Raw genomic sequence first — 22,267 nt, forward strand, 5'->3', positions numbered from 1 at the left:
TGGGATGGGTAATGGAAATCATCACAGGATTATGCATACTGGGAAGGAAGATACAAAAAGAACACTGAACCCTAATTTTAAAACACATTAGATGTGATAGAGAAAGGAAACTACTGAAGTATTAAATGGATACCTGCTGCTGTGAAAACCCAAACTTATTAAACTAAAAGCTATGTTAATATGTACACATGGTGTCTCATTATATGAAATATTTGTACAGATCTCAATTATACTACAGTTATGGCAAATCATGTTGGATTTCTTATAGAAGAAAATCTAAGATGTGACAGTGGGGCGGAATGGGTGAGGTATAATACTAGATGCAATGAATTATGATTTTTTGGAGAAAGAAAACCTAATGGTTGAAAATGAGGCAGAAATACAACTGAGCAAGATGGGTTAGGATTTGAAGGTATGGATTAGTTTGATAGGTAAGAACAGATAACAGAATAGACAGGGATTTAGTTTTAAAATCCATCTCTAATGGCATTCCACAAAAAAGTGAAGACCTGGCTCAGTTCTTGTGGGGTTTTTCGGGCTATATGGCCATGTTCTAGAGGCATTTCTCCTGACGTTTCACCTGCATCTATGGCAAGCATCCTCAGAGGTGAGGTCTGCTGGAGCTGGGAAAAAAGGGGTTTATATATCTGTGGAATGACCAGGGTGAGACAAAGGGCTTTTGTAAGTTGGGCTAGGTGTGAATCTTTCAAACGACCACCTTGATTAGCATACAATGGGCTGACTGTGCCTGGAGCAAACTCTTCTTAAAGGGTGATTAAATGTCCCTACCTATTTTTCTCTCTGCTGTTTTTGCTGTTGCAATTTTAGAATTTTTTGAAGACCTGGCTGTTTGTGCAGGTGTTCGAATAACTAGTGCAATGACTGGTAATGAACACAGGAATGGAACAATGGATGACGAATCTGGATTATGGTTTTGATGATGAGACGATAGTGATTGGTTACTGCAGTAATTGTCTAATTTATGTAATGTGTTAAGTTGTTGAAAGTTTTTATATTGTTGCATTGAAACTTTTGCTTCTTTATTGGTTGTGAACCGCCGTGAGTCGCCTTCGGGCTGAGAACAGTGGTATATAAGTAAAGTAAAGTAAAGTAAATAAATAAATAAAATATATAGGTATATGTGTCAATAGGTAGGTCACCTATTGACACATTACGTCCTGTGAAATATGAACACATATGAACATAGTTGCAGACAAAAAAAATACCCAAAATTCTAAGTACAGTGATACCTAGAAAGGCTATCAAAGTCTTTATCCAGCAGCAAAGGAAGACATATTTTAGGATATAATGTCAGAGGATTACAAGTAATAGTTGGGTAAATAAACTAACTAATTTTGAAAGTGTCTTCTTCATCCTATGTTGTAAAACTACAGAATATACAATGCTGCATAAAGATATTGTCTTTAAAAAATATTAAAGGTAGGGTGTGGAAGCTTGATCAAGGAAGTTACAATTCAAATATCCTCCAATTTACTGGTGAATTCAAAGTTACTACCTTTATGCTTGTTATCCATTTAATATACTTTGAGGTTAATCCTTTTAGTAAAACAAATTTGTCAAAACTATTGTTTCTTAGTAAAAGAAAATAAACAAAATCTCTCAAACAACATCTCATACTTTCAAATCATCAGCATGTTGTATTTTTATTTATTATCATGGCAGCCTGAACATAGATTAAGGGGGCTGTAGAAGGAAAGGGAAATGGAAAATTTTAAAAAAGCAAGGTAGGCCAAATTCACATTTTTGAAGATTCCCATCAAAAATAGCTCCAGAGCAAGCTGCAATTTGTACATAAAGAGACAGATCTCTGAGTGAGTTGCTATTCTGTAACAAAATGAAGAAGACACACAGAAAAAAACCTTTCTCCTGAAGGCTTCTCAATTTAAGAATGAAATCATCTTATGACATGTAAACAAAATGAATGCTTAAAAGGCATACTTTTTATTTGCTTGAACAATCTATCTTTTCTTGATTCCTCTAAAATTTGTTCAGATTGATTTGGTATCTTTTTGGAACAAACTCCACATATGTAGTTCATCAGGAAATCATTGTTTCTGTTCATCCCACTGTCAAAAGAACTGCAGCTTGCACATACGAAGTCAACTCACCACGTTTGGGTATTTGACTTCTGCGGATTTGATTATTTGTGGATTACTTGCCGCTGCCTCCAGTACTGCCTTGTGCCATCTTTCACAGAAGTATATCTACATCTCACCTTGTCTTTCTAAGGTCTCTGAGAAACTGAAAGCCACTGGTGAAATCAGCGGAGGAGGCTTGCTGTCCATCACACCCCCATCTCAAGCATGGTTGGTGGGAGCAAGGGAGGGGGCCTGCTTCATGGTCACTCCCTCCCTCTGGAACACCCCCTCCCTCCTCTCCTTTAAAAAGCTGTTAAAAACCTACTTATGCACTTTAGCGTATGGAGAGGAGGGGGATTAATTAAATCCTGATATATACCTCTACCAAACTGTTGGACACCTACCTTTGTTTGTAAGCTGTATACCATCTTAACTCAAAAAATCACTTTTAGCCCAATTTTTAAGTGTTTTAAGAACTTATTATATAGAAAGTCTGAGATGTATAAACGTCTGTTTAGTTTAAGTTGTTACTTTAATGTAACTGAGTCTGTCTTTGTTATATGTTACTTTTGGCATTGAATGTATGCCACTGTGTTTTATTTTGCTAGAAGCCACCCTGAGTACCCTCAGGGAGATAGGGCAGGTTACATATAAATTATTATTATAATATTAACATTATTATGTGTGTCAATGTACCCTGAAGGCTAGGAATTGCTGGTGGGCATGGAGCACTGTAGTGTGGAAGTATGCATTGTGGAGGTTGAGGGTAGTGAACCAATCTCCCGTTTTGAGCAGGGCAGGAGGACACTGGAGAAAGCACTTGAAGTGAGTCATCGACATCCTTCTTGGAGAAAGGTGTGAGATTGACATGAGTAAAATTTCAGAAGAAGCTGCTGCAGCAGTGGAAAAAATGAAATTGTGGGGCAGGCTTCAAGGCACCTTTTATATCCTGGGGAGGTATGGGGGGGTTACCACCAAAAGTTGAAAATCAGAGCTTGGAAAGCTTTCCGTTACAGCCTACACAGGTACAGTAAGCCCATATGTGTGTATCCACAGAGTCTACAAAGAAATTAAACCTTGCAAAGGGTATGCACTATTTTCTTGCTAAGCACTTCCCTTTTTATTGCCAACAATCACCCTGTCCATTTGTGCACACATTTTCTGTGTCACAGCCTAGATGTGGATAATTGGATCCTCACAGTCAAGATAAAATCTGAATATACTGTTTAAAGGACATTTTAATATATCTTTTCATTTTTACTGGGTTACCTAACAAAAAGGTTTTTATACCTTCTCTTAAGAAAATAACAGACAGTAGCAATCACAGTGGTTCAACAGTCAAGATGGCCCTGTGAGCAAACTCTACAAATTATTTCCCTGTGCAAGGTGATCTTCTGTGAGGGCTGATTCACACTATTCAATTACAGTAACATATTCCACTTCAACTGCCATGACAACATCCCATGGAATACTGAGATTTGCAATTGAAAGAGGGGCCTTTATAATACTGTGCCAATGAGCTGCAGTGTCTTATCAAGCTCCAACACCCAAGATACATAGGCAAATAAAGTGAAAATTGTGCTATAAATTGTGTAATGTGAATAGGTGTCGGGTCATAGTCATTTCCATAAGTACAAATGTGAATATTAGTGACCTGCTTGTAAATACTTTGACCAACTGCAATTACAATTGATTTCTCAACCTAATTCAGCCTTACATTATCTGTAATGTAGCTACACCGGTCAATGACACAAACAAACATATCACATCCCCTGCCACCATGGAAGCTAATGATGATTAAGTGGGCATAGCTCAACACATCTGGACAGCACTGGGTTGGAGAAGGCTGCCTTATCTTATTGTGCAGCACAAATATTAAAGTGAAAGGGAGAATACTATTTGGAAGCTGCACTAGATGTGTTCAAGGGTTGAAAAATGAAAAAGAAAGACAAACTTGTAAAGAAGTAAGAAAGGGAAGGCTAAGTTATTGAGAAATGTCCCTCATCGGTTGTTTAAATTAACATAACTTTTGATACTCAGGTCTTACTTACTATACTGATAATGCTGTATAAGCATTGTAAAAGGAAATATGTTGATTCCATTGAACAATAGTACTGACACTATTTCTTTAAAATCTTCAAACTAGTGAGCAAATAAAAGTACCCCTCAAAAATGCATTGTTGTCTGTCTCAGTATCTATTAAAATAATCTAGTCACTCTCCAAATTTACTGCTGAGATGAAAGAACAAGACTTCCACATACTGTGCTATATTTGGAAATTATAGATAAGAAAAATAACATATTTGGAAAACTGCCTCTTCTTATTGAACAGAAGTATATTTTGTAGAGTGCTATTTTATTTTAAAATGCCACAAACTGGTACTATTGATTAGAACAGTAGATATCTATTATGAGGCTTTTCTCCTTCCTTCCACGTATGTTATCTCTATATCACCCAATATTTTTTTCTAATACACTATGATACTGCCTAGCTGCTATATTTGGGGGGGGGGGGGGGGGGGAGTATGCAATTGTATTAATTCAATCATTACAACAAATGTAGTCTTGTTTCTGCAGACACTTTAAATAAATATGACTTCAACAGAGTCATATCAATGAAAAAAGAAGAAAATAAAGATACAAAAGCATACTGATAAAGTCTAACAGCATGCATAAATTGTATTCAATACTTGCACATAAACAGACCTGATCTTCTTACAAGCTGAGGCTATTCAGCTCAGTATTTGGGCATACATCATTTTGAAGGAATTAGAAATATATAATTATTATGAAAATCTGAACAAATAAGGTTTCTTAAGAATTTTCTAGTCCTGTTTCCTACTAAGAAAGGAAATCTACAGTGTTTCAGACAAATGGCAGTCCAACTTCTGTTACCTAGAAATAAGCCCAGGTTACCTACTCGTATTTGAATACAAAATGGTGAATTCTTTAAATCAAAGCGTACTGAGAGAATTTGTGTCTTCTGTATTTGTTATTACATTCTGCCTTATACATCTGACAGTTAAACTATCCTTTACAAACACTTTAGAAACAAAATGTCAGCACCCCCCCCCCTCCCGGCCGGGTATGGCTTTTGAACCATTTTTAAAGGGATCACACATCCCTAGTGGGAAGCTGTGCATTTTTTTTTCAGGACAGTTGCTTTGTTTTCCATCTTTGTTTTGTGTTTTGCTGTTGCTGGCAAATTTGTTATATTTAAATAAACCTATTTATTTTTTCATAAATGTATACATTTGATTAAAACCAACTCAAGATTTCTATAATAAATTCATTAATTTGAGAATAAATAAAAATACAATTACAGCGCAACGATTCCAGTTTTCCAAAAGAAAGGGTTTGCTAGATGCAATGTTCTACAGGTTTTTGTCACTCCTATTTGACTGCTTCTCTGCCACCTCTGGGGGGGGGGGGAGGGAATCAGAAATGCTCAAAACTTTATTAACACATAGTTCTTTGACAGCTTGTTGGGATTTTCTGGGAATATTGTGCTGATAATAGAAGCAGCAGTATAAATGGACCTTATTTTCTAACAGGAGACAAGGGACTGCTGCTGTGCTTTTGCAACCAAATTTTGGCAGCAAACTACACAACAGTAAGATTACATCACCCAGTTTGAGCAGTAGCTTATTTTTGTTCTAACTGATTATGTTTCCAGTGGGGCAACATAGCCCCTTGGACATTTCTTCGACCAACTTGATATACAACATCTAAACCAAGCTTTAGTGTCTTTCTGACAGCATCTCTTTTGCTTGTTATTTCCTGAAAAGGAAAAACTTCTAAGACCTGGCATTCACTTGCTAATGTACAATTCCTTTTAAAGTTCTGGCAGACATGTGTTCTCCTCCATGAGAGCATACAAGATGTCCAGAGGTGGGTTTGCTTTATTTTGAATATGATTTCTGAACATCAGCAACAGTAAAGACTCATGAAATCCTGCTTTAAAAAAAATTATTACAGCTGTATCAGCGGGATTTAAACACCACCATCTTTTGTATGGGTATGCAATGGTTTCACAATACAAATGAGATTATCCACTTTAGTGTAACATGTAGTTAGGATATAGTAAATCAGTACTTGATATGACTGTTCTCCAATTTAATAAAACACTAGCAATACATACAATTTATTGTTGAAAGCTTTCATGGCCAGAATCACTGGGTTGTTGTAGGTTTTTCGGGCTGTATAGCCATGTTCTAGAAGCATTCTTTCCTCACATTTAGCCTGCATCTATGGAAGGCATACTCAGAGGTTGTGAGGACCTCACAACTCTGAGGATGCCTGCCATAGATGCAGGAGAAACATCCGAAGATAACTCTTCTAGAACATGGCCATACAGCCCAAAAAACCTACAACAACCCAATACATGCAATGGCCTTCAGGAAGTAAACATTCACTCTATAAAGTTATTTCACTCATCAACAATGACAGCTGTATCAGTTTCTTAAGTTCATATTGAACTATTATTGGACATACTTATTTTGATTTAAATAAGAAAAGAGAAAAAAAACATGCTTTAAACACTGCTGTACAACTGGGATACAAAGTACTTTATGACTTCATAAATATATGAAAGAGAAGGACAACCATAAAGATCTGATTTAATCTAAACCGAAGCAAAAAGAGTAAACATATAAGAGCACATATTAACTTCTACCATATGAAGTTTAAAATTGTAATTTTTAATCTTGCAGCTATGACTACAAGATACAGTGCCTCATGCAGCTCCACTTACCAAAGGCATACACAGAGAGTGTGGATTTGAATAAAAAAGTTCCAATCTTTATTGGTTACAGATGTTAAAAGATTGGACGGGCCCAAGATCATATTCACACATCAGTTGACCTATTTGCCATCCAATAGAAACCAACTTACCTAACTCATGGGATGGCATATCAGTGAGAATAACGAAAATCCACCTGCACCCCAGATAGGGCTGACCATGTTGCCTGAATCCCTAAGGGCCTTTAGGGAAAACTTTGTGATTTTTATGGACATTTTGTAGAAAATGTTGTGTTATTTTAAGATAATTTGGATTGCTACTCTGGAGATTAAGGTTCAACTCAACCATGGTTGCCCACTTAATAACCTTGGTCAAATCATACTATCTCAGTCTATGAAGAAGGGATACCCCCACCTGACAAATGGTGAAATGTTTGAAGGGATTTAAAGAAGAATGGTGGTTGACAGTTGCTCTGGCAGTTGGCAGTAGATGAACCAGTTTGATGTAAGGATTATGGTTAAAAGAGTCAGTCAGATTTAGGAATTGATAAGTTGGGTATTTGTAGAGAAGTACCATTCAAGTATCAGATATAACTAGGGGTTTTGCCTCTGGAGAAAAGAAGAAAGAGAAACCAACAAGGACAATTTTGTTCTTTATTTGAGCTTAGAGCAGTCAATTATTGTTGCTATTGTGGTTTTATACTGTTTTAATGTTCATTTTGTATTTTGTTGTTATGTGTACTGACTTGTTGTAAACCGCCTTGAGTCGCCGATAAGGCTGAGAAAGGTGGTATAAGTATAGTAAATAAATAAATAAAAATGTGAGAGAATGGAATATTTGTTTTTACATGTATTAAATTATTAATCTGTTTTGTTTGTTTATCTACAGCTAACAAGGTACAGACAGTCCCCAAGTTACAAACATCTGACTTACAAATGACTCATAGTTAAGAACAGGGGTGAGACAACAGGAAGTAAGAGGAAATCTACCCCTAAGAAGGGAAATTCACTGCTGGAAGACTTATTCTGGGGAAAAGGTGTCTCCACTGAAGCTTTACATCACCTTGTTTCTACAACAAGCCAAATATTTCAAAATTCAATTCTCACAGAGACTCATGACTAAAATCGTGATCCAGTTTCATCGTCCATATTACCATTCCTGTAATCATCACATTCATTGCACCGATTAACCAAATGCCTGTTCGAACATCCAGGTTTTTAATCTTCTTCGGAACACGATCAGCGAGGGGGCTGATCTTACCTCCATGGGAAGGGCGTTCCATAGCCGAGGGGCCACCACAGAAAAGGCCCTGTCTCTCGTCCCCACCAGCCGCACCTGTGAAGCAGGCGGGATAGAGAGCAGGGCCTCCCCAGAAGATCTTAGGGTCCTGGTGGGATGATAGGCCGAGATACGTTCGGATAGGTAGGTTGGGCCAGAACCGTTTAGGGCTTTAAAGGCCAATGCCAGCACTTTGAATTGAGCCCGGTAGCAAATCGGCAGCCAGTGGAGCTGGTGCAGCAGAGGAGTTGTATGCTCCCTGCGCTCCGCTCCTGTTAGTATCATGGCTGCCGAACGTTGGACTAATTGGAGCTTCTGAGCCGTCTTCAAAGGCAACCCCACGTAGAGAGCGTTGCAGTAGTCTAAACGGACTACTGTAACCAGAGCGTGGACTACCGTGGCCAAGTCAGACTTCCCAAGGTACGGGCACAGTTGGCACACGAGTTTTAACTGTGCGAATGCTCCCCTGGTCACCGCCGAAACCTGGGGTTCCAGGCTCAGCGATGAGTCCAGGATCACACCCAAACTGCGAACCTGCGTCTTCAGGGGGAGTGCGACCCCATCCAACACAGGCTGTAACCCTATACCCTGTTCGGCCTTACGACTAACCAGGAGTACCTCTGTCTTGTTTGGATTCAATTTCAATTTGTTCGCCCTCATCCAGACCGTCACAGCGGCCAAGCACCGGTTCAGGACCTCGACAGCCTCCTTAGTAGCAGGTGGAAAGGAGTGACAGAGTTGGACATCATCCGCGTACAGATGACATTGCACTCCGAAACTCCCTATGATATCCATCCTTCCCTATGATATCCTATGATATCCAAATATCCCTATGAAAATCCATATATATATATATATATATATATATATATATATATATATAAATGGTTGGAGGTACACTTAAAATGTACTTGTTCCAACAAATTCAACTTAAGAACAAACCTACAGAACCTATCTTGTTTGTAGCTTGGGGACTGCCTGTGTAGTTATAGCATTGTGAAGTGTACAGCAAGTGTGTTGTATAGTATACACCTTTGATCTCTGGGAACATGGGATGGTTTCAGACATGATATCAACATGATGGAAGCAAGGGATAAAGTGTGCAGGTGTCCAGTAAGGAACTTTGTAGACATATAATAGGTCCCCATTGTTAGTGGCCACAGCAGTCAAATAGGTGGAGGTCCCTTATATTGACAGCAGAGGTGGGGACAAGAGTAAGCCTTATACCCCACCTGTTGGCAATAATGAGATTGTGGAAGTCTTCACATATGGTGGTAGTGGTGATTTAGATAGAACTTTACATATGGTCATAGGAGTGGTAAAATAAGGGTCTCACAGTGCTTCCCCATGGAAATACTGATGAGCATACAGATCACATATTTTTCCCAATTGGATATCATTGGGAAATTATTGTTTCCATTAGATGTTTTGTCTTATGTCTGTTATAACAGGCTGTGCTTTTTATTTAATCTTAGTTTGTGCTGTATAAATTTTGTTTGGAATCCACCCTGAGGCATTATTATTATTATTATTATTATTATTATTATTATTATTATTATTCGTTCCATGATAAAATCATACCAGGTTTTGGTAAATGTATGTTTATGAGTTGCAATAAAGTGAGGGGGCAAAGCACCTGATCTGACTGATGGAGGTTGCATTGGAAATTAACTTATAAGCCCAGTAATGAACATAAGCCTGTGTCCTGGATTCTTAGGCCTAACTTAGCATCTGATAGATAGGTTTGCTTGCACTTCTCCAAGCCTGTGGAAATTACATGGATATCTGGGAACAGGAAATCTCCAGCACTAAAGAAGATGGAGCCTATTTACTCTGCAACTGGGACCACACACACACACACACACAAATTTGACGAGTGCTATTTTCATGATTGTTCCCTTCAATAATAAAACAGATGTTCAGTTGTGAAATTCTTAAATATTCTTCCCAGGTGCAGGCATTCAAATATTGAAAATTCTCTTTTTATGGCCCCAAGACCACATAAACTTCTCTTGAAAAAAGTTATATACTGATATGAAAGTTGCATGGAGTATAGCAGATGCACGGTATATTAAGTATAACACATCATATTAAAATATTTTTTAAGGAACATGAATCTCCCCTTAACACACTGGGATCATTTGTGAGCTATAATGTCCCATATTAAAAAGGGCAAGATGTGGCTGGCAATGAAGTGCCTGCTTCTGATATTACTGAGCAACCAGGCTTAAAACTCTGGCAGTTTTAACTTTTTAGAGTCATTCCGTTTTCCACCGCAGTCATTTAAAACAATTCTTTACAAAATGGATTTTGGCTGCAGGCTGTAGAATTTGACAGTGATAGCAGTCTTTGGGAGGATGAGGCTGGCATGTTCTCCAATAATGAGCCTACTGGGAACCTAGAATCCATATTTTTCACCTCTCACTCACCTGCAACTCCAAAGGCAAATCTTCTTTCCTGTTCCATACCCAAAGAAATCTGATGATTACTGAATGAGATATATCACACACACACAGAGAGAGAGAGAGAGAGAGAGAGAGAACACTTGTGTGCTTGGATTACAGACTAACAAGAAAAAGAGATGGCTCTAATTTGTATAGGGTCATAGGAGTGGATCAAATCAAATACTTCCAATCCACTAACTCACTCACTATGGTGGCAGGAGACTTGCTTGCTGACCAAACATGCCTATAAGGGATCTTTCAACCGTAGCAATTTTTTGAGAAGACTAGAGTCAATAAACTAGCACACATAGCTATCTTTTTGAATCAATATATACAGAATTATTGCATTGGGACATAACAATATGGTAAATGGGTTACAACACATAACACTACTAGCTAATGCAACACAGTTTCTGTAGCAAAGGAAAATGAACTCAAGCAAAACTCACTGTCCTGAGAAGATTGCAAGACACACAAGCTATCATGGGAGCATGTGCAAGGAGTAACAGACTACATCTTGAGAAACTGGGAGCAGTAAAGAAAAGAAGATAGAAAACTAACAAAATTAGTTAACCAACAACATAATAGGACTAAGCTAATGAAATTTTCTGGCTACAATCCCAGAATTGGAGGAGGGGGGGAGGGCTTTTACACAGTTTCAAAATACACTTGGTTGGGAGGAGAGGAATTATAATTGAATTTTTGACCAACAACAGAAAGGTACATCACTCTGCCTGAAAATGGCCTACCTTGTCAATGTGATTTCATGTCCAAAGGGCTGGGGACAGTCACTCACATTATATATTTTAAATCAGTTCTGACAACCCCAATGGTAGCAATTAATTGAGTCACCTTTCTCATTTCTCAAGGATTTAGTTAAATTTGGGGTTTATCTCTATTTTGAGTCAAACAGTATTAATGTGTTTCCATGTTGAACACATACACATCTACACATCTTGTCAGAGATATCTGAAGCAATAGCTACATTCTTCCAATATCTTTCAATGACAATAGCAGGAATTCTTTGTAACATTTTCTCCTGCCTTTCCTTTTTGTATCTTTAAGGAATTATTATTTTACTATTTGGTAAAGATGTCTGAAAGCTTTGCCGGAAAAAAATCTACTTTGCTGATAGCCACTGCCATTTCAATTCAATAGTGCCTTTGCAATAGGGTTGGAGATCAGTGATCCCTAAGATGTTGCTGTACTCCAAATGCCTCTAAGCCCCAGCCAGAATGATTATTACTGATCATGGGAGGCCACAGATCCTCCCCTACCTCCAGAGTACAAAGATATTGGGGCCGTTTTTGCCAACGCTTTCTGCTGCTTACATTCTTCCTTTGTTAATCTTTGTCTAAAATGCCACAAACCTAGTTTGGTGAATGTCAAACACCATGTTTGTGGCCAGTTCCCTTCTCATTATTACATTGCAGAGATATGACACTGTATTCCAGAGATGTGACCGCAATACAATAAAACAGGAAAATCAGTACCACAGAAGAGACAGCATGAAACAGAACCTTCACTTCTGTTTCAATCAACCTCCCATTCCACAGGATTGTTAAAACAACTGGAATCTATGGATAATATCTAAAACAACAACAATAAAATGAACATCCTAGAAAACATCTGTAAACTTGTGTACTAGAAGGGAGTCACAACCAAGTTTAAAAATAAAAAAATAAAAATATCCTATACTTAATATATATTTAAGTTGACCCCTGAGAAATAGAAAAGCACTATAATAATATTGCTCTGGTTTTATTCTACTCGCAAAGCACTTGCTGTTAGAACCAAAATGGCTTACCTGCACATTTTGTTCTTGTTGTGAGTGGAGGCCCAGGAGGTCCAGTTCCTCCTTCTCCAGGACGAGTAAGAAGCACTCTGATCTCATATTCCACATCTGGGTCCAAATGCCATAACTTGTAATTGGGTGAATCAACAATGTGGGTTTCAGCCCAGTTCCCATTGGTTGTACGATATTCCACCTCTTTCAGGATAATAGGCCCATCACCAATAATAGAGTTGGCATTTGGTTTGATCCACAGATATGTGGCTCCAACTGCTAGAAGTTCAGGGGGTGCAATAGGAGTGGGAGGTTCTGCAAAAAAGAAAGAAAGAAGAGATTCATGATTCCTAGTTTCTTTCATTATATAGAGATTTTTCAGAAGTAGCAAACCATGTTTAAATGGATTCGAATAGACTATTATCCATGAGGCGACTTTTAAGACATTTATTCAAACTTTTCATCCACTAGCACATTAATTAATAGTGTTTTATTTAGAAGAGTTCTTAAAAACATTTTTAAAAGAAATGGGGGCACTCTGTCTCATTCACTTTTCTTTCTTCCTCAGAGATCAGACTAACATAGTTCTTCAAATGTTGCATGTTTAGTGATTTCTCACCATGGACTGTACTGCAGTCATTAATGGCAGCTGTAGTTCAGTAACTATTTAAGTTTGTTTGTTTAGTGGGTTTGGTCAGCAATTGTTCTGATCAATAATTTTGGTGTAATTGTATCTATGTTAGTGGCAGTGGTGTCACAGCAACAGAGGTTTTAAAAAGTGAAATTGTTACAGGCTCAGCAAAGCATGGGAAAGCACTGGCAGGCATCTTCATTCCCATCCACATAGAAGGCTATAGGTTCCTGAGCAGCTTATTTTCACAAGTGAATGAAAAGTATCTGAAAATCACAGTTGGGGAGAAATCTATGCAGTTCAGGACTTATTCTGTGGTGGAAATGCATATATGCCTTTTTGGACTGAAATAGGGGTGTGCTTTTCAGGTAAACCCTGTTCTATGTATTGTCAAAGGCTTTCATGGCTGGAATCACTGGGTTGTTGTAGGTTTTTCTGACTGCATGGCCATGTTCTAGAAGCATACTCTCCTGACATTTTACCTGCATCTATAGCAAGCATCCTCAAAGGTTGTGAAGTCTGTTGGAAACTAGGAAAATTGGGTTTATATATCTGTGGAATGTCCAGAGTGGGAGAAAGAACTTTTCTCTGTTGGAGCTAGGTATGAATGTTTCAATTGGTTACCTTGATTAACATTTGATGGCCTGACAGTTTTTAGGTGTGGCTTGTTAGTGCCTGGGGGAATGATTTGTTGTGAGGTGACTTGCGGTCCCCGATTGTTTCTTGTCTGTTCTGTTTTTGGAGTCTGGTTTTTGGGTTCTCCCATTCCATTTTTTGTGAGCTGCCCAAATTCACGAGAGCAAAATGCCATTTTTGACCCAACAACACGACGGTCAATTTTCACACCAGGAAGATCCAGCCCACTGGCAGCTTTGAGTCCCCCCAGGGGTGAGAAAGGTGGTATATAAATACTGTAAATAAATAAATAAATAAATAAATAAATAAATAAATAAGATTGGGGAAATTCATAGACTTCCTTTTCCATCATTTTTAGGGCTATTGGGACAAAAATGGCCACACGTGGTGGATTTATCACTGTAAGCCCACCAGGTTTTAGAATGTTTGGATCATCCACTGATTTTTAGGAAATTATTTCTAGAAATAAAATCTCCCTTAAAAACCCCAAAAAGGAATCCAGTGGGAATATCTGATTGAGATTCAGTAGTACCGCTCTCTCTCCCTCTCACTCTGGCTTTAGCTCTCCTGAAAACTTGGCCACTTGACCCAGCAGTACCTATATCATGGCCACTCCCTATCTTCCTCCTCCTCCTCCTCCTTCTTTATATATATGTATATGTATTTGTATGTTTATATTTATATTTATTAGTGTGTGTGTGTGTGTATCTGTGTGTATATATATATATCTTTTTATTTTGGAGGAGGGGAATAGGCTCAGCCTTCTTGTATGAGAGAAGGAGCACACACACACAGAAACCACAACAAAAATACAAGAGTCAACAAGATGAACAACAAACAACTTACAGGGAATCAAGGGAGTCAGGCTATCCTCCCCCTTCAATAAACCACCCCAATATTTAAACAAACCTTTTCAAAATCACCCCCCAATCTACATCAATCCTCCCTTCTCCAGATATTTTGGGGTTTTTTTAAAGAAAGACTGAATGATATTAAACTAAGAACATTTAATTAAATTGCCAAAGGTAAAGAATTGAGGCAAAACACAATCCAAAGAAGCAATTGCACTTAGAGCTAGCTAGTAGGCTTGGGTAACCACCGAAAAATTTGGTTCTAAACTCGTTTTGTTTTTAGAGGGCCCTTGCGTTTCGTTTTTTTTTAATAATTCCGAAATTTTCCTTTAAACATTTTTGAAATTTACGAAATTTCATAAAATTACGAATCGATTCATTAATGGCGGACGAGATTGCGCACTATGCTAAAAAAAACCTCCAAATGGGACAGGAGGAACTTCTGAAGCTTCCCTCTCCCTCTGTTGTTGACTGTTGGTGTGATAAAACAAACAACTATAAAACTTGCACCAGACATGTGAAAATAATTACGAAATAATTATGAAATAAATTGAAAAAATTGTTTCAAATCTTTATTACTCCTCACACAATTCCTGCATGGCTCAATATTGGATCATAAGCTAATTTAAATACGAATTAATAACGAATTACGAAATTAACAAACGAAACCGCCCAAGCCTACTAGCTAGCACACAATCTCTCTCTCTCTTTCTCAACAGCCAGGATACCACAGGAAAAAGAGGCACTCGCCCGAGTATTAATAGACCACCTTGGTGAAAAGACACGTGAATGGCTTTCTTCTTCTGATTGGCGCAAGCAACAGGGCTAACAGAGAATCCCCTGTGAGTGCATGGCTGCTGCTCCGCACTCCACATGTATCCATAAGAAATGGAAAAACAGGTGTTTTCAGCTGTTGTGTGTTTTGTTGTGGCAAAAAAAACAACCCATGGCTGTGCCACCCATGCTGTTATGGGCGAACCAGAGCCTAAAAATTCTAAATCATCCAGAGCCCATTTTGAACAGTGGAACAGTGTACAGCCCTAGACTGAAAACTGTTTTCTGAGGAGAAAACTTTTCATTGCAGAAAACAATGAAGGAAAAGCAGAGTGAATTGTGGGTGGTACAACCATCTTCCCCTTCCCAACAAATTGGAAAAAAAATATGTGATCAATGGGAATTGGTGACACAGAAGCATGTGGCAATGGAATCATGCAAGGACATTTGTATCTTATGCTTAGCATTATTTACAGCAAAAGTCCAATTTTTGTGTTCTTTCTGCTCACCTATTCAATAGCCTATAATCAGTTACAGGATATAAATCTGTGAATCTAACAAACTATTCATGTGTATGTAATGAAACAGTGCTGATGTGGAACATGGGTGCCATGCAACATTATACTGAATTACATATCCCAACATTCCTTATCACAGCCTATGCTGCTTAGGACTACCTGGGTTCAAGATGAATAGCAACTGGATGGATGCATGATTCAGTTCCATAGAATAATATAATTCAAGTGACCAAGCAGCAATAGTAGTATGCTATCTAAACAGAAACAGCATCGTTTGGGATGTCACACATTGACATTTATGATTGCATGATAAAGTCAATCCAAAGTTTACTCAGCCAAGAGTAATCACTGTTACAGAATATTTTTGATGTACATTTATCTTAAATCCTACTACATTTTATAAGGTTAACAACTATGAGAAACATCACATATAGTACATTCATTTATATATGTTCCAGAATACCCATATATATGTCACAAGGGATACTGTAACATGATTACAAAATAGGATGCAATATTGGAAGCATCATGCTGAGACACAATATTCTTACTGAATGACAGTGACCCAAACTAAACTGGTGTACAAATCTAGTACACTTGATTTCACTTTCTTTTTTTTTTGCTTGCATAATAGCATTAGGTATTGGGTCATTCAGAACAGGGTGACACCAAAGCATGCTAGCCTCAGGTTCTTCTTCATTGCTCTACATGTTTGGAGAATGCCAATCCCAATAGCAGAGTCTCCTCTGCCCTCTGAAGCTCTCCATATAACCAGGACTTTTCAGGTTTATAGATCACATAACCCCACAAATAATGGAAGCTCTTTCCAGTTGAGAAGACTGATGGTGGTAGTGCTTATGTATGGGTGCAGAAAACCCTGCTTGAGTCATTGTTATGGGGGATAGAGCTATAATGGGAGTAAAATAGCAGTTGTAAGAGAAGAAGCATGGCCTTGCTCTACTTTATCATGGTAATATCCTGCATATGACTGTCTGAACAAAGGACTTTATTCTAAATATTATCATTCTGATTAGATGTGACATTTGCTTCAATCAGCACAGTTGTCATTTAAAATGCCTGAGATCAGGCAACTCTCTTTGAATTATTTATGCGTGCTTTACATTTGATGACCAAAGAAATAATAGCAAAAGCATATAGAAGTTCATTGTGCAAGGAGGGAATGGAGATAGGAAGCATATATTAACTAAGAATCTCTAGAGAACAGGACTATAATAAGTATGCTAAGTAAGCTATATGCATATTCAGATAATTAGTCCAGAAAAAAGACAGTGCTGTTTACATAAGGTTACACTCTCCTATGCCTACACACAAAGATAATGAATATAAATAATTGAGCCACAGAAAATGATAATGAGGATTCAGTGTTTTTTAAACGAGTAACCAGGAAGTAGCAATGCCAATTTTAATGTCTCTGTGGAATCCTACTATAGTAGATAGTCTCTGACTCAAGCCAATAATAACTGAAACAGAAGTAGAGTAGGAGCCATACTACATGAGGATGAAGCAAAATAATATGTTATCTCCCTTTCAACAGTTTTCCCTAATTATTAATTGAAATAATTAGGCAGATGACAAGGAAGTAGCAAGGTAGAATTGGTATGGTCCCTCAAGAATAATCTAATTCAATCCTTCATCAATATTGGAATCCACATCTAAAGCAAGGAACCATCCAAGCCTCCATGAACCATCACCCCAAACCATCATTAGAATGATTAATTTATTTCTAGTGTTTATTCGGGGGCATCATTATGCTTCTGACGAAGATGTTGAGAGAACTGTGGGAAGCTGGTTGCAGGAACAGAGTGTCAACTTCTTCTGTGCCGGCTTCAGAAAACTTATTCATTGTTGGCAGAAATGTATCCAATTGTCTGGTGATTATGTGGAAAAGTGAATAGTGGTAGTTAAAGAGCACATTCTAAGGATTATTTCTGCGTTTGATTTATTAAAATATCCCCATCCAAACCCAAGTAACGAAGGTGGAGGCATTACTTTTCATTCAACCCTCGTAGAATGTGGCAGAGACCAGATTAAATTCACAGGTGATATGGAAAGAATAAGAATAAAATAATTTTGATGGAATAAATGTTTTCATCTGAATAGGCAGACTTCTAGAACTTCCAGATTTTTTTTATTTTATGCATACTTAAAGTGCATGCTCTTAAAATTATTAATTCAAAAAACGTGAAAGAACAGAACTTAAATTATAAATATGTACAGCTGTTTTTATTTACAGATGATGGCTTCAAGTAGATGAAAACGCGTGAAAGAAGTAGAAAATTTATATCAAATGGTATTTCAAACTAAAGTAGGTGCAAACATCAAAGGAAATATTTCAACAGTTTCTTAGGAGTATGTCTCATCATTATTACCACCAGTAGTATATCTATTTTATTTGGTTTTTCTTTTTTAAGTTTCAGCTTCTGGTAACAGCACTAGATATGTGTTGATAGTCTAGTCATATGTTTCCATCTTCCACAGTGTCTGGATCTAACATGGTTCCAGGGCACTGCAGGAGGTGGAAAATATTCAGAGAAAATTCTGAATACTTTTATGTGGGGATAAGGAGAAAAATCTCAGGAAAAAAACTTCTGAGAAATGGTGAATAGAATCTAATAAAAATGGCTTGATTGCATTGGTGTAAAAGGGACTAAATATGTTAAATTCACAGATCATTTGGCTAAGTAACTTGCAGCAGTGATTTCTTAGCAGTTCAAAAAATAAAACAATTTAGAGTTTGTTCTCCATAAGTAGTTAAAATAGTTGAATCATGATCCAGCATTTATGTATGTCCCAATAAATACATACTTTTTGAAACAAAGTTACTACCGTATTTTCCGGGGTATAAAATGACTTTTTAGCCCTGGAAAATCTTATGAAAGGTCAGGGGTCGTCTTGTACACTGGGTATAAAAGAGAAGAATAAAAGACAAGAATAAAATCCAAGTCCCTTAGCGACACTGTCTGAGGAGGAGGGAGGGAGGGAGGGAAGGAGGGAGGGAGGGAGGAGGAGGAGAAGGGCGGAGGGAGGCAGGGCACAGAGAGGAGGAGTGGCAGGTCGTACTGCGATGGAGACAATATGGTAATTTTAAAATTGAATCTGAAACAGGGCTTGTTTTCTGCTGCCCTGTAGACTAGGGGCCCTTCTACACAGCCCTATATCCCTGAATATCAAGGCAGAAAATCCCACAATATCTGCTTTGAACTGTGTTATCTTAGTCCACACTCAGATAATGTGGGATTATCTGCCTTAATATTCTGGGATATAGGGCTTTGTGGAAGGGCCCTAGGATATGGAACAATGGTTTCAAGCTACAGGAAAGGAGATTCCACCTGAACATTAAGAACTGTGAGATCTATTCAGCAGGGGAACTCTCTGCCCCAGAGTGTGGTGGAGGCTCCTTCTTTAGAGGCTTTTAAACAGAGACTGGAAGACCATCTGTCAGGGATGCTTTGGGCGTGATTTTTCTGCTTCTTGACAAGGGGTTGGATTAAATGGCCCATGAGGCCATCCAACTCTATGATTCTATGATTTCCAATATACACACAGGCAAGCTGTTCTAGTTGTTGCTTATAGTTGTGTTCTATACTTAATTCTAAATATATCTCAAGAAATGATATTTATTGCTGGGATCCAAACTTACTTGACCAGATCTCCATAATGGAAACACCCTACTAAAAACCTATTAGCTTAATAAACTTTTAATTTATTAAGCACTATAAAAATATGAATTCTGTAGTTGAAACTATTGTGCATTGCTCTTGGACGGGTGTCTAAGTCTGCAATCCACCCACTGAAATAGCTTTCCTAGCAATTCATAACCTTAAATAACAAGAAGGATATGATAGAAAAATCTGCTAAAATGTGTTTTATGTTTATTTCTGTCACTGGAAGACAGCTGCAGTGCTATCATTAGGGATAAATAGAGAACAACAAAAGGCAAAGGAATGTACATTGGCAGAGAAAAGTGTAGGGCAGTTCCAGGACTACCATCCATAATTTCAAAATGGAGAACAATTTCAGAAAACTAACATTCACTATTCAATCCTGTTCCTCTATTTTAACTAGTAAATATCCATATAACTGTGACCACTCATGCACCACTCAAAAAAGAGGACACACATCAAACTCAAAAGGGGACAAAAGAAGACACAGATGTGCATACAATTTTCGTATTTTAATTTATATGTATATATGCTAATTTAGAAGAAATATAAGAACTTAAATAGATATAAAATATGTATATTCCCAAAGAAGACTGTGTCTTTAGTATCCACTTTTGAATAGTTGCTAAGTAAGACTAGAAATTACTGATTAGTACAGATCATTACATTTTTAAAGAACCAGAGAAAGGTTAGCTATATCTACTTCTGAAAAATTACTGTTTATTATACATTTGGATACAGCCCAGTCACTGAAAATGCCAAAGAAGTCTTAGAGAGAAAATTATTCCATTATTTACAATACCAAAAATTTCTGAAGGTGTTTTAACCCATTTCTCACACATACAGGGAACATTGAACATTATTACAGATGACACTGCAATATACAGAGCCGCAAACGTTTTTCTTTCTATATTATAGTATTTGAATATTAATTGTTTTGAATTTAAGAAAGAAAAATCACTATTTGTACTACTCATGTTGATGTGTATCTCCTTGACTATGAGAGAGATTCTCCCTTTGTATGAACACTTGCTAGAGAACATGAACAGGATGGTCTTATTGCATTTATGTCCTGCTTGAGGGCTTCCCATAGGCAGCGGGTTACCTACTGTGTGAACAGTATATTTTGTTAGCTACGCCTTTGGCCGAACCCATCTTGGTTCTTCTCATGTTCTTATCTCTATGTGCTGCTAAATCTTGCTCATGGCAGAAACTGCAACATGTGATTAAAACAATCAACAGGGCGAATGTGGCAAAGAAATATATTATTACAAGGAAAGAGTGGATGGTTTTTACAGATATAGTAAGAAAGCAGCAGCCCTGAATAGAAATCTAGTTTCTGCACATTCTCACTTTATATGTTCTGTAATTTTCACACATCATTCAAATGCTAAATGAAGTCCTCCAACAATGTATTTACAGACTCCTAAAAGTGCACCATCTGACAAGAGAATTTGTGAAGGAAGAAAACTGCTCCAGCACAAATAAGGAATCTAAATTAGGAGCATTCAACCTAATACATAAATTTCATTATGTTTAATTTTATTTTACTTTTTATATGTTATAGGTTTTAAATTGTACATTGTATTGTTTTTTAGTATTGCTGGTTGCATTGCACCTCTTTTAAGAAAGAAGCGGGATTCAAATAAATATAATAATAGCTCTGCAGGAGGCAAAAATCCCCACCCTCACCTTCTTGATCCAGACACGCCATTCTGGTGACAGTGAAGGCACCCACAGTGGCCAGGAGCTCACACAGAGCTCTGTGGCCAGCTAGAAATGATAGAAGTGACATGGAAGAGGTAACGTGTATGCTTTCCTGTGCTCCCTGGCCATGTGAACAATGGGTCCAGATACAGGGCTTCTCCGGGGCATATTTACTCTGAACTAAACTTCCCAGTGTATACAAGTCCCTAAATGTCACCTGATGGAGTAATTTATGAATTGAAATACAGACATCTTTTGTATTATGTTTGCATCTTTTGAAGTTACTCTTAAAAGTAATAACAAAAACTGACAGCAGAAATGTTACTATGAGGAACAGTCATAAAAATCATAAAAATTCCTGAAATAAGAAAAAGTTACATGCAACCATGTGCAAGCTGTGTAAATTACAGACACAAACAGAGACTATTTTTTTACTTCTTCAAAAAATAGCACAACATCAAAAAGAATGGGCAAATGGTACAGAACAGACTTCTAACTGAATTCATGGGGTGGGGGGGAGGAAGTATTAGAAATAGACAACTGCATCTTTCTCTAATCCTGAAGTATGAGGCACTTCAAAATTCAATAAAAAACAAGTATACATTACCCCATACATGCACTTGTTTAGGAATGGAAGAAAATAAAAGTACCTCTGCATCTCAGACAATGAGTAAGGTAATAGGAAAGCTTTCTTTGCTGAGAGCACGATAAACATTGCCCAAACAAGTTTGTGTCGTCATCTTCTTGATAGCCGCAAGGTGAATAACAAGATAAAAGCTTCTGCAATGCATGGTGGACTTCTATTTGGATTTGAAATGTCAATGAGCTTTCATTTTGGGGGTGGCGGGGGGGGGGGGGGGAGGCGGAGTCATCCATCGCTGGGTAAAGACGTATCCCGTGCTGCTCATGAGCAAAATAGAAATAAGCAGTGAAAATGAGCCGATAAAGAGAATTGGATTTATCCTTTTTGGAGAGCATTATTAATTTGGTTTTATGACTATTACCTGTTGTGGATGTTTCACATCCCCATCTGAGCATTCACTTAATTTTTCCAATGAGCTTTATTGATTCTTGTGGAGAGATGAATATATAGATGATACAACAAATAGATATATATTT

General features: G+C 37.6%; 1 protein-coding gene across 19 annotated transcripts in view; it reads right to left on the bottom strand.

Annotated features, from left to right (window-relative positions):
* The window catches only part of PTPRT (protein tyrosine phosphatase receptor type T), a 713,818-nt gene that overhangs the window by 333,451 nt on the left and 358,100 nt on the right, over positions 1-22,267 (bottom strand). For all 19 annotated transcript variants that reach the window (XM_060772259.2, XM_060772263.2, XM_060772261.2 and 16 more), the window contains exon 7: positions 12,370-12,663. In XM_060772259.2, coding sequence (XP_060628242.2) covers positions 12,370-12,663 — 294 coding nt within the window. The remainder of the gene's footprint in view (positions 1-12,369; positions 12,664-22,267) is intronic.

This window comes from Anolis sagrei, chromosome 4 (genome assembly GCF_037176765.1).
Source record: "Anolis sagrei isolate rAnoSag1 chromosome 4, rAnoSag1.mat, whole genome shotgun sequence".
Classification (NCBI taxonomy): Eukaryota; Metazoa; Chordata; class Lepidosauria; order Squamata; family Dactyloidae; genus Anolis; species Anolis sagrei.